Raw genomic sequence first — 14,787 nt, 5'->3', positions numbered from 1 at the left:
TAGAATTAAAATAATTGAAACCTCACTACCCACCAGTGACTTTGACATGAGAACAATTCTCTGCAGGCAACATTTTTTGTGGTGGCAATGGGCCCATATGGTGGGTCCAACGGTTGAATGAGCCTCTAAACCAAATTTCAGGTTTTCCATTCAGAACTGTATTCACAGGATTGTAGAAAACTGTCACGTTACTTCCTGCTCGAATACCTAGAGGCTCCGTGTACACTATATGCTTTTGAGACAACAGAAACCTTTTAAAAGTCCTCTCCTTCATTTCGGCCTTCATACGTGCTGCTCGTTCAGCCTGTGAAAAAACAAAGAAAAGATGAAATAGAGGGATGGAGAAATCAAGGGGAAAACTTACAAGTAGCGGGCATGTCAATTTTCATTGAGAAAGAAGATAAAATTGGCAAGAACAAGGCTGCATGGCTTCGAATATTTCTACCAAAATTCTGAAGATGTAGAGGATATAATTTTATATCCGTTAGTTGCTGAATGCTACTGCTGCTGCTGCTGTGTGTGTTTTAGTTTATGATCACACTGAATGTGATTGCATGAATAACTGACCTTGGTGCGTATTGCCTCCTCTCTTAACCTCCTTTCCTCATGGAGTTTTCTATAGATCTGATGTTCTTCTTCAACCCAATACTGTTCATCAAGGAAGCCTTTGGGGACAGTAGCATGAAAATCTTGATGATGATTGTTATCATAAAGCATGGCCTGCTGAGGTGGACCATCAGCAAAAACCCAATCCAAAACAAAGGCTTGATCAGGTACAACAACTACAGAAAATAAAAAGTTGTTCAAACAAATGTCATTGTCCAACATGCAATATATGTAACAAAAGAGAATGAACTTATTACAGATGGAGAAATCTATCATAGATTTTGAGAGAAGATCATTACACCACGGCATGTCCGTCCAGTTTAAAAGTTTTGAAGATACAGACAAATGATGAGGCAATAAATAAATATTTTAATTACTGTTAAACAACTTTTTTTGACAAGTAATTAATGTGAAACAACTAATCCAACTCAAAATCACCTAATCCTAACTATTTGGTGTTGAGTTCATACACCCTATTTTAACATTCCATTATGTCACTTTTTGCCATGAACAATCATTCACATCTGTAAACAAAAACTGCTACAAGTGTGGCAGTCAATTTTACTTCATGTCTGCTAGGAAAAGAAGTGGATTAATTTAAAACCTAGCCAGAATATGATTCTTGCACATTTTACACAAGATAACATCTGACCCTCCATAATTACGAATTTACAAGTACCTTAAAAAGCAAAGGAATTATCATGGGAGGGGATGAAATGACTGATGCTGTGTGGAGCTGAGAGGATTACCGAACTAGCCCAGTATCCTCTTAAATTCTCCAGCACTTCCAAGTTATTTTGGTCGGTGATATTCATGGTTTTAAAAAGTGACCGCAACCATTACGTAACGCCGTTACGTAACGGTTGTGGTAGTTACCACCACCCGTTACGGCCGCTTTTGCAGTGTTATTGAGATTCACAGATGTATCGGCCATAGCGGCTGATATAGCGGTCGTAACGGTGTTGTAACGGCCGTAACGGCCTATTACGCACCGTTATGTAACGGTTCTGAATTGCTTCTTTCGAAAAAACACAAAAAAAAAAAAAAAAAATTTGAAAAATGGGGAAGAGAGATAGAGAGAAGAGGGAAGATGGAGGAATAAGAGAGAGAGAGAGAGAGAGAGAGAGAGAATAGGGAAGATGAAGAACATGTCATTGATTTGTCGAAATTGTAAGACCTACGCTATTCTATTCAGCTACTATCATTCAACTATTTTGTTTGTATGTGTCTATCTATATATTGTTTGAAAATAATAATAATAATAAGTGTGGTCATTATCTATTTGGCTTAATATATATATATATATATATTTAGACTTGTATTTATTCTCTTACTTTTGTCATTGTTTATCTTATATATAATAGTTAATGATTGATTTTTTGTATAATATAAAGTCATTAATTATTAAAATAAAATATAAAAAACTCAGTTTATAATTATTTAAAAATATGAAATATATTGGATCAAACTTAAAAATTTATAAAAATTTATCAATATTTATTTTAAAACCCAATAAATATGATCATGGAAAAAAAATGTGCGTATCGGTAAGTTTTTTTCAAATTGTGCGAAAAATAAAAAAATTCACGGTTCCGGTTACCGCAACCGTTACGTTATGGCCTTTACATCCCGCAACCGCGCCACCGCCACCGCCACCGTTACGGCGACCGCAACCGCTTTTCAGAACCTTGGTGATATTGATAGCTAAAAAATTCAAATACTAGAGAGAAATGCAGCAGGGACTTAACTAGAGCAGAAAGTATAGGCTAATCTCTTAGTTAGCAAATTAGTACAGGGACATTTAATGAGCATGTGTCTTGAATTCTGAGATGTCAAATCTCCCTCATAGTGTTTGCCAAGATTCACAGGTAGCCCAACACATTCAAAGTCGATACTAATTTCCATGGATGAACACAATCACCCTTTAACTTTGGCAACTAGTAAGCTTGGGCAGAGTCAAAAGTAAGACATCTTGTCCCTGGGCCATGGCGTAGGCCAAGTGACTAAATAACATGCACCTTGTTAGGCAATTGATGAAACAAAGAGATTCCATATATGCATTGGACAATAAATGCCAACTATCATAGTCAACTACATAATTCAATTCTTAACAAAGTTATACAGACTGGTTATGTTAACGTCGCATTAACAAGTTGGTTGTCATCTCCTCTCCCAAAATCACCAACAACACATGAATCACCTCAGGGATTGAGGTTTGATTTTCAATATGAGAAGTCTGCATTAGCAAGAGCAAACTCTCACTAGTTTGTCCAAGAAGCTAAGCCAACTGACAGTTTAGTAGAAAATCATTTGAATCAAAATAGTGCACAAAATACAATCAAGCAATGGTGATATCTGCTAAAATACAGAATCCATTGTTCTTTTTTCAATTAGTTTAATATAATTCCACCAAGTAAATCAAGAAGCTGAGTTTCAACATAGCTTCAGTCACTACTGAAAAACGATAACACCAAAACCAGTTTTGTTCTTATTTTTTCAACTTAAAAATAAATAAATAAATTCAGCTGAAAAATGGAACAATAGGCCATAGCAAGTAAAATTTTTGACAACCACCAATATTACCAACAAAAGGAGGGGTGGGGGAAAAGCAACATTGGGAGACTCCATGTCACTTTAAATCAAGTGCAAGACTTACATTAACTGAGTAAACACACTCCAAAAAAAAATTCTTTCAAATATATCCTAGTATCCAAAGAGAGCATGGAAACTACTCTTCATAAGGAAGAATAAACAAAATTAATGAACATGCCAATAGAGGAATATATCGTATAACAAAAATGGAAATAAAACAAAACTTTTAGTCATAGGCTTATTGGCTTCTGCAATTTTCCTATCTAGTTGATATAATTTCTAATAGTTATCAATGCAACCATAATGGTAGATACCCCTATCAGATTGACATATTTGTGGCAACTCCCTTACTCATAGGCATTAATACTATTTCTTGCTATATGTCAGGAATCAGTGGATATGGTATACAGGTGTAATTTTTAATTATGGTTGCAATCTCACAAAAACTAGTACAAGTTTTATCCCTGTTCATCAACCCCCAAAAAACAGAAAAGATTTAAAAAGTTATAATTAATTAACATAATGATTTATCATGTCAAAAAATTCCAGATTGTATATTACATAAGGCACAAAATCCAACCACTTAAGCCGGCTAAATAAGCTTTTTTTTTTTCACCAACAAACAGTTCCAACTGCTTCATCATGCATGTAAATTATTATTTTTATGCCACCCATATGACATTTTATTTTCTACTAGAGCATAATGAATGTCATGCATATCAAATTTTATTCACACATACCGTCAGCATACCACCAGTCACCATCCTTTTTGTCAGAGCTGAAAAGCCTTGCGACAATAGACAAACCATCCTTCCAATTATTGTGACCTCCGTGCATCCACAGATCCTTAGCATGAGCAAGTGGACCTGAGCTCCTGTTATAATATAACCTGACCTTTTCCTCACCTTTGAACTCACTAGGCTCTATGTACCAGACTTTATCAACAAACCTTACGGCCTTTTTCATCAATTCCTGCAAAATTTCTTTTTTCCTATGAACCTCTTCTCTTGCCCGTGCTCTATCAGCTTCACTTGCAGCCTTCTCTGCCTCTATTCGCCTCTGTTCCTCTGCCTGCCTTTTCCTTTCAGCTTGCTCCTTGGCAAGTTTCTCAAGTTCCCTCCGTTTCTCCTCAAGCAAGAAATCACGAAATGCAAATGCGTCCATTCCACCTTCCACAGTTATACAGAAATCTTTTGTGTCATTATTGTCATAGACATCCTTTCCGTTAAAGAAAACAAAATCCATTTTGTATGCTTCTTTAGGAACATGAACCTGGCAAGACCACCAATCCCCTTTGAGATGAGACTTGTTCAACTTTGCAGTAAAAGATTTCCATTGCCAATCGTTGAAGGCTCCCATGATCATTACATTGGATTCACTATGTAGAGTGGAGAGGCTTCTATTAAGGAACACTTCCATATCTTGATCCGGTTTGACTACCTCAGGATAGTATAACATTTTAATCCCTTTTGAGAAGTTCTCCTCAGCAAGCCTCTCAAGCACCTGTTTACGCATGATAGCTTCCATCTCCAACTTCAATTTTAGAGAAGAATCCTCATTCTCTTTTTCTTTTTGATAAATCTCATTCTCTTTTTCTTTACTGTCTAACATGTTGACTTCCTTCACTGATTCTGATTTCCTAGACTGATTCTGGGTGTTATCTTTGTCAATCTTAATGCTTTCCTTTTTTCTGACATCATCACTCCCAAGACCACCCAAATGTTTTCCTTCTAAATCCGTTCTGCTCAATGCATCTCTAACATCACTCTTTGCAGTCATAATTGTTTTTTTTGACTCATCCATTTCAATCCTTTCATTGTGCTTCACAACTTCACTCTCGGCAATATCCAAGGGCATTCCTTCTAAGCCAGCTCTATCTACCCCATCCTCAACAGTCTTTACAATTGTTTTTTGTACAGGTAGCTTTGTAAAGTCCTCATTAATTGAAGCAATTCTTCCATTTTCGGCCACTTGATGTACTTTTGTAGCCACCACTTGTTTTCTTATCGACGAAGCCTCTTTAACTTTTCCATCAACTAAACCCTCTTGATCTTCTTCAATTTTGTTTGCTCGATTAACTCCGACCAACTGTTCTTTATCAGTATTGACTTTCATTTCAACTCTTTTATTGTTCGGACCATCATACTCACTGGACCTAGCAGTACTCTGCCGTTCTTTCTCTTCATTATTCCTTTGATCCCACTTCTGAATACCTGTCCCCACCTCTGATTTTGGCATAAATCCTTTTGGAGAAGAACCTTTAGACCTTGGAGTCGACATTTTTTTAGGTCTTCTCGAAAAATCTACATTAAACACAATATACATGTTAAATAATTGAATTGAGAAATTATTAAAAAAAAAAATTAAACTTCAAACAGGAGCATTTCAATTTCAAGTAATTAACCTGAACTTGCAGTTATTCGATTTGAAACCCGAGCCACTGTGAAGTCTCTTTGCCATGAAGAAGACTGAAGAAAATTCATAAATAAACAGAAATTATTGTCCTATAGCCTTAATTTGCTTACAAATTCTCTATACTATACTATAAATCGAACACCTCAGTTGGTGTTGAGTAATTGAAACAAAAATGAAGCTGTGTAATGCTTATCCTTATACCAAACTTACCCAAACAAAAGCATATTTTCACAATTGTTTAAACTATTCCCATTAGTAACTTCTTGGCAAAAAAATTGTACAAAAACACAGCCCAAAATCACTTGATGAATGTGAATATATTAAAGACATACAAGTGTTCAGTTATTACTGAAACAAACAACTACTTACTGAATCTCTCCATGCAGGTCCTTAACAAGAGTAGTGCTACTCTAACCCAAAAGTTAGACCCATTTTCAGCCCAAATAATGGGGCAGTCTATTAAAATATCTAAGTCAACTTTCTTTTCTCATATTTTCTCTAATCATCAACCAATCAACTCTTTTACAGTCTGAAAAATAGGTCTAGAAAGTGAACTTGTATACCATTTTCCTTAACGAAATCACTTGAGAACCAATAATCAAAACATAAAAGGCCTTGTTTGGTTTGTCTCTTGAAAGATAAATTTTAAGAAAAAAATTTCAAAAATTTGTTTGGTTGAAAATTTTTGAAAAAAAAAAATTCAAAAACACTTCTCTCTACTACACATCAATCAATTACTTTTTTTCTCTCTCTTTTCTCCTTCTCTTACCCATCAATCAATCACTTTTTCTTTTACCCCCATCAATTCAATTTAAAAAAAAAAAAAAAAAAAAGTAAATCATCCCAAACTCAAACTATTTTCGAAACATACACCCAAACAAATTTTCAAATTGTGTAAATTCTTTAAACAAAATTATTTTCCAAAATTGTTTCACAAATACAAACCAAACATGGCCAAAATTTATCAACAACAATTAATATTTGCACAACTAATTTTCAATCAATTCATAATTCAACTCAGAGATAAAAGAAAGAGAAGTAACCAATCAAACATCAAATACAATCCCAAATGAGCATTGAAGCTACAAATCACAAAACATGTATGTGAGTACATATATTAACAGTTCATCAACAAACACTAAAACCACCGATTGAATATTTGAAACAGAAAATCCATAACACTCATACATTCACAGTGTAAAGAGATTTACTTGTGAAGATTGATTGGTAGTTCCATGAGGGAAGAAGCCAAGAAAAGGTTTGATCCTGAAGTGGGTTCTGGGAGTGAAGATTGCTCTGCAACAGAGAGGTTTCTGTACTTGCAAAGGGACTTCCATGGCTGACCCTTTCTCAAAGAATGCCTGCCTCTCTTCGTCACCACCACCAATCAGTTGGGAACATCCCCTCTCTCTCTCTCTCTCTCGCTGATCTCTATCTCTCTCAACAATTTCTGTGCATACATATTATAAGGGGTCTCTATATATATTTTAAATTTTAAAGAAAAAAAAATAAATAATAAAATGGAGTACATACTAATCTATATAATTTTTTAATATATTTTTTTTTATAAAAAGTCAAAAAATTAAGTTAAACATTCATATTTTTTCTTTTAATTTTTTAATCTAAAAAGATAAAAAGTACACTTATTTAGAATATCTCAAACTATTCCTAAATTTAAAAGTATCAAATTTATAAAGTGAGGCTAAAAATTGTAATTGTATATCATTTTTCTAAAATGAAAATGTACTAAGTCTAATGATCTTGTGTATTCGCGGTGCACTGAATTGGGTTGTGTACAAAAGTTTGAACGGTAAAGGTTGCTTGGTCATTCTAGATTAGCTTTGATAAGTTTTGGTAATGAAGATCGAACGGTGTTGATTGAGAGGACTTTTGAGTTTTTTTGTGACGTTTATATACACCAGTTGTTTTATTCATTTACTTTTTTTGAGTTTTTTTCTTTTTCTTTTTAAGAAATGTGGAATTTGAGAGGTGAAATTTTGCGGAGGTGGGGACGCTGCTACGCAATCTGCACAGTAGTGTCTGTTGTGTCGCGATTTGGACCCATTTCAGGACTTATTTTGATAATCTGAACTGTTCATATTTTAGAATACGTCAAGTAGAACATGCCTGCAAAAAATCAAGTTAATCGAATATCGTTTTTTTATTCATCCACTCATATTTGTATTTATTTTAATCAAGTTAAAATACATTTGTATTTATTTTTGTAGATACAAATATGAGTGAATAAATGAGTAAACGATATTCGATTAACTTAATTTTTTACAAACATATTTTACTTGACGTATTCTAAAATATGAACGATTTAAATTATTAAAATAAATTCTGAAATGAGCCCAAATGACCACACAACATACACTGCTGCACGAAGTGCGCAGCAGCGTCCCCACATCAGAAATTTGCTAGGGAGGAATCAACAAGGATCGGCACGATGAGTGGGGACTTGTGACGTGGTGACAGCGTGATGGAAAGAGACTTTAATAATATTATAGATTCAGATATAAAATTTAAAAATTATCTAAAATTTCATATTAAATTGATGGAAAGATACTTTAATAATATTATAGATTCAGATATAAAAATTTAAAAATTATCTTAAATTTCATATTAAATAGCTTAGATTAATTTTATATGTAGATCTCATATTTTATTAATTTAATTTTAACCACAAATATTTATTTTTGAATAAATTTTAAGCCTCAAATTCTAAGAGATATATATAATTATATATATGTTGGAACAATCTAGGATTTTCTCGAGAAAACATCGGTGTGGGTCAGGTCCACTTGTCAATCTCTTATTAGAGACCAACTTGTCACCGTTGGTTTAAAACCTGAACATGGACTTGATCCGGGCTCAAAGCAAAGCCCACACTACCCCCAGTCCAATAATTGGAAAAATTACTATTCAGGATGATTTTTAAAAAATATTAATAACAAAAAATTATAATTATAATTATTAATATTTATAAAATTTATCACTTCTCTATAATAAAAAAAAAATTTCTAACACACCATTGGTGTGTAATTCACCCATTAGTAATCAACTAGTAAATCATCCGTGGTAAGCCTCCAATGAAAGAAATCTTTTTATTTTTTTAATTTTTAATTATTATTTTTATAAAGAAAATAAAATAAAATGTCAAGGAGAGAGAGAGAGTGGCGTCCCCATCAACATTGTGTGCGTGTCCCCAAATGTGTGGGCCAGAGAAAACAACATGAAGTCCTAGGTTTTGCCAATTACAACTAGGGGCGTGCGCGGTGCGCGTCCGTGCGGTTTAAGAGAAAAATAGAAATCGTATGGCGGGTGGCGGATTGATAAAAGTGTTACTAGAATTTGTCATTTTCCTTATCAAAAACCGGCGGTTCGATTGGCAAATAATGACGGATTTGCCTTGGCGGTTCGGGCAGATTAGCGGTTTATAAAAAATATAATTCAAATTACAAAACTTAAATCAAAGAGTAAAAAAAAGACGAGAGATACCGTGATGTTAAGCATCTTGAAAAGTGAATTGGAATCCAACTTTATTTTGGATTATTGACATCTTGAATTCCCTTCGAGCAGTAATGTAACACTATATTCTAAGGTATAGAACAACAAGCAAACTTAAGTAAAAAAAAATTTTTAGAATCTTATAAAACATGATTTAATAGCGGTGCGGGCCGGTGCGGTTTGAAAGAAAAATAGAAACCGGCGGATTGATAAAAGTGTCACTAGAATTTGCCATTTTTCTTACCAAAAACCGGTGGTTCGATTGGCAAATAATAACAAATTTGCCTTGGCGGTGCGGTTCGGTGCGGTTTTGACGATTTTGACGGTTTCGGCGGTATTATGCACACCCCTAGTTACAACCTTTGGTGGTGAAAAAAATAGTTTTTACAAAATAAGGGGTTATTTGGAAACTCTCCACTGTAGTTTAAAAGTTAAAGAAATTATTAAATTTTAGAAAGTTAAAAAAAAAATTATTCATTTAATTTTTTTTACATATTTTCGTAAGAAATAAAAATTTATTCTAAATATATTAGTCTTTTTTCTTATTTTTTAACAAAAAAATTAAATAAAAAAAAACCTTGTTCGCTAACCCCTAACTCTTACTGCAAATTATGTTTAATTTTTATTTTAATAATAAATTAATAAAAGTATAATTTTTTAAATTAATAACATAAAACATTAGGTTTCTTAATTTAGTTTTTTGGTTAAAGGTTTTTTGGTTACGACGGATCAATTCTTAATTTAGTTTTCATTGTTAAAAGTTTCTTACTTTCCCTTTAAAAATTAAGTGGCGACTCTTTATTCATTAAAGGGATATTTACCGATAAATCTCACCCTACAAACAGTTTTACCAGTTGGTCCCAAGGTTTGTTTTAGTGTTCTCATTAGTCCTATTAATGGGGAAATATATTTCCATTTGATCCTATATTCTTTTGTTTGGCATAATTGAGTGAGACAATTGTGCCCTTCCTTTCACACACATCCGTTTTGGTTGGGATTAGTTGTGCACATTTGGCAATTCGTATATTCTACTAGTTGGATGTTCGTTGTACTGTGTTAGGGTTTTGGGGGGCTGCATAGGTGGGGGGTGTATGGACTGCGTCATGGGTGTATGTGTGGCATATTAACGGCGAATCTCAAACAAATTACAAAGAAAAATACACCATCCCACCAACCAAGATGGCCCATCAAAAAACCCCTTTCAAAACACGACACACCAATACAGCATAACATTACCACTATCAAACACAATCAACACAACCCACACATCCATAACAAACACAATACAAACCATGCAAAATAACAGAAGACAAAAACCCTTACTCGCAACACATGCTGTCACACTGTCACCACACAAAATTGCAACCAAACCCTCAATGTACCTTCCAAACAAACAAATACCAACAAAAACCCACTCTCCCCCCACAATATTTGACACACACATAACCCCCAACCCCAACGAATCTAAAATGGTACATGTGTTACGACATACATACACATTTTGTGAACCTTTAACCAAAAAAATACATTTACAAAACGAATACGATGCAGTAATGTGTGACATTACTTACCTCTCGCCGTTATCGTCTCGTCCACGAGCACCAATTATTACAATAAACACAAACCTCACACTGTTTCATCCTCTTCTGTCACTATCTCCCAATGCAGCACCCCACTTGTGACAACAAATCAACAAACCCACTCAATCAAATCATTACTCCCTCACATCTAACTCAGCAATACAGAACGTCCGTCACACTTCAATCGGTATTCCCAAAAATGGGTTCTACAACATGTGCAACACACCACCCCAACTAAAAAAATTATAAAAAGTTATAGTGTACTTTTGTGTTGTGTGGCACCACTCACACGCACAAAGTGCTATGTGATCAGCATACAATGCCACGTGACTAACACAACCCACAAACAAAACGCCCTACACGGCCAAATTATGTCTCATAGCTGCCATGCATAAAAAACCCCCAACGATAGCACTTCTGTCTTTTACATATCATAAAGGACCAAATGGATCACAAGTAATAATTTGGGACCAAATGGAACACAAGTTCAACATTTAGGATTTATAAGTAACTCTCCCCTGATTAAAGCAAGTTTGCACAACACTTGTGTGGGAACGGGCTTTAAAATCAAAAAAGATACGGTGTCCACACCAAGTATTCCTAGATATAAGAATCATTAAAAACATTGCTTATCTTAACACGCTGCAGACATCACTATTTCATCATAGAAATAGGTAAAAGTTTGACTTTCCTAGTGATTCTTATGAATCACACACAACTTGATTGTCCATTTGAATCTAGATCTTTAGATCTCCAGCCAACTAGGTTGGGTTGCTGTTGTGGTAACTCTTGTTTAATAGGCTTAAGTTTCATTCCTCTCGATTAATTCTCAGCTAACTCTCTTGCTAACTCTTTGATTAATGGATCTGATATGTTGTCTTTAGACTTTACATATTCAATGGAAATGATTCTATTAGAGAGTAATTGTCTCACGGTGTTATGTCAACGACGGATGTATCGTGACTTACCGTTATACATATGACTATGTGCTCTACCTATTACCGATTGACTGTCACAATGTATGGATATAACAAGCACAAGTTTGGACCACACTGGAATATCTTCAAGAAAATAACGAAGCCATCATGTTTCTTCTCCAACTATATCTAAAGCTATAAACTCATATTCCATAGTAGACCTAGCGATATAAGTCTATTTGGAAGATTTCGAAGACACAACCGCACCTCCGAGAGTAAAAACATATTTACTAGTGGATTTTGATTCTCTTGTATCCGATATCCAATTTGCATCATAGTATCTTTCAAGTACTGCTGGATATCGAGTATAGTATAATCCAATGTTACAAGTAAATCTGAGGTATCTCAAAACTTTTATAATAGCTTTCCAATGCTTTACTCTCGTATTACTCGTATATTTGTTTAATTTACTTACTATGTAGGGCATATCTAGCCAAGTACAATTCATCAACTACATTAAGCTTCCAATAATCTAGGTATACTCTAATTAAGAAATACTTTATTGTACATTCTTAGAAAGAAATAGATTAACATCTACAGGTGTTGTAGCAAGATGATAATCATTTTTGCTAAATTTCTCAAGTATTTTCTCAATATAATGTGACTGTGACAAGGCATATCCCTCTGATGTTTTGGTAAGTTTCATACTAAGAATTGCATTAGCAATTCCCATATAATTCATGTCAAAATGTTTATTCAACATTTTCGTGGTAGCTTTAATCATGTCATTATTACTTCCTATGATTAACATGTGATAAACATAAAGGCACACTTGACATACCCTTTGTCCGTGTTCTTAATATAAACACATTTATCACATTCATCAATCTTAAAATTATTTGACATCATTTCATTGTCAAATTTCTCATGTCATTGTTTTGGCGCTTGTTTTAAATCATATGATGATTTAACCAATTTTCACACTTTCTTTACTTTTCTTGGAACAGAAAATCCTTCTAGTTATTTCATATAAATTTTTTCATTTAATTCGCCATTTAAGAAAACTGTTTTCACATCTATTTGATGAATTTCAAGATTATACAATGCTGCAATGACAATTAGCATTCTAATGGATGTTATTCTAGCAACCGATGAGTATGTGTCAAAGTAATCAAGACATTCCTTTTGTTTGTACCATTTGACCACAAGTCTCGCCTTATATTTATCAATTGATCCATTTTCCTTCATTTGCCTCTTGAAAATCCATTTGTATCCAGGAGGTTTACATCCCGATCGCAAATCCATCAGTTTCCATTTGTGGTTTTTCAAGATGGATTCAATTTAGCTATTTATAGCCTCTTTCCATAAAGGAGCCTCAAGACTGGACATTGCTTCTTTAAAAGTTGAAAGCTCATTTTCTGACCAAAAAAGTCAGAAGGTTTTAGCACGTTTACTATACCTAAGTTCTTCTTCTTCTTCATTTTGATATAACTCTTGCTCTAGTACTTGATCTTGTTCTTGATCATTACTAGCAATAGAATCATAAGATCTTTTGTTAGTGCTAGTCTTTTGTCTAGTTTTATTAGGAAACACATGTTCAAAAAACAATGCATTCCTGGACTCAATAATAGTATTTACATTAATTTCTAAGGGTTCTGATTTATGAATCAAGAATTGATATGCACTACTATTATTGGCATAACCGATGACTATGCAATCAACGGTTTTCAGACCTATCGTAATCTTTTTAGAATTAAGAATAGCCACCTTAGCAGAATAGCCACCTTAGCTAGACACCCACACACTTTTAAGTATTTGTAGGATGGTACTTTCTCATGTCACATTTCATAAGGTGTTTGATTCACTTTCTTTTGAAATATTTTATTAAAAATATAATTATCAGAAAGTATTGCTTCCCTCCTCCCTCACAAGTTCTGAGGTAATCCAGAACTTATTAACATAACATTCATCATTTATTTTATAGTTATATTTTTCCTTTCAGTAATACCATTTTGCTAAGGTAAATAAGAAGCGGTGGTTTGATGAATAATTCCATGTTGTTTACAAAAATACCAAAAGGTGATCTATATTCACCACCTCTATCACTTCTTAGAATTTTGATTTTCTTACCAAGTTGATTTTCGACTTTATTCTTATATTGAATGAAAGTTTTCAAATTTTTATCATTGGTTCAAATTAAATAAACATAACTATAACTAGTATAGTCATCTATGAAAGTGATAGAATATTTTTTTCTCATATCTAGTTTGAATTGATTTATATTTACAAATGTCACTGTGAATTAATTTAAGTGGTTCTGTACTTCTTTCAATTGAATGAAAATGAGTTTTAACACAAATTTCACATTTATGATTTGAATCAATTTCAAATTTAAGTAAACATTTTATATTAATTAATCTATGCAAAGATTCATAATTAACATGTCCTAATCTACCATACCATAAATTTGAAGACTCAAGCAAGTAAGAAGAAGATGTGTTCTTATTATTGATAAATGATACAATAGGCATTATATTCATCTTGAAAAGGTTATCAGACATGTAACATTTTTCTACATACATTCTATTTTTGGTAAGTATAAATTTGTCACTCTAAAAAACTAGTCTAAACCCATTTTTGCTCAGCAAAGACCTAGAAACAAGATTTTTGTGAATGTCTGGTACATACAGCACATTGTTGAGCGTGAGTTCCTTTCCAGATGTCATCTTCAAAATAATCTTTCATTGTCCTTCTACTTTAAAAATCGAGGAGCTGTCCATGAACAATTGTTCTCCATTGTCCACCACAGAATAAGAGGCGAACATTTTTTGTCAGCACAAATGTGGTGAGTAGCGCTAGTGTCTACCCACCATTCTTTGAGATTTTCAATAAGGTATACCTCAGAAACAACTGCTGAAAGGTTTATATCATCAATACCATTGGAGATTCTATCCACTTCGGTGACATTGGCTTGAGCAGGTTTCTTGCTTGAACTTCCTTTGCCTTTGCGTTTGCTACGACAATCTTTGGCCCGATGTCCCTCTTTGTCACAAATGTAGCATTTGCCAGTAAATTTGAACTTCTTCGTGTCCCCTCCTTTAGAGCATTGTGTGGAATTTTCTCTAGCAAATTTGCGTTTCTTTTCTTTTGGTACATGTTCCACTAAA

General features: G+C 33.7%; 1 protein-coding gene across 1 annotated transcript in view; it reads right to left on the bottom strand.

The window, feature by feature from the left end:
- Positions 1 to 7,095, bottom strand: part of SS3 (starch synthase 3) — a 29,264-nt gene extending 22,169 nt beyond the window's left edge. The window contains exons 1-5 of the mRNA XM_028219870.2: positions 6,825 to 7,095; positions 5,603 to 5,666; positions 3,939 to 5,501; positions 568 to 782; positions 34 to 304 (exon numbers count right to left, since the gene is read on the bottom strand). Of these exons, the coding sequence (XP_028075671.2) occupies positions 34 to 304; positions 568 to 782; positions 3,939 to 5,501; positions 5,603 to 5,666; positions 6,825 to 6,950 (2,239 nt within the window). The 5' untranslated portion in view covers positions 6,951 to 7,095. The remainder of the gene's footprint in view (positions 1 to 33; positions 305 to 567; positions 783 to 3,938; positions 5,502 to 5,602; positions 5,667 to 6,824) is intronic.
- Between the last annotated feature and the right edge of the window lie 7,692 nt (positions 7,096 to 14,787).

This window comes from Camellia sinensis, chromosome 9 (genome assembly GCF_055761805.1).
Source record: "Camellia sinensis isolate YWXY chromosome 9, ASM5576180v1, whole genome shotgun sequence".
Classification (NCBI taxonomy): Eukaryota; Viridiplantae; Streptophyta; class Magnoliopsida; order Ericales; family Theaceae; genus Camellia; species Camellia sinensis.
This window is presented reverse-complemented; position numbering and strand designations above follow the sequence as displayed.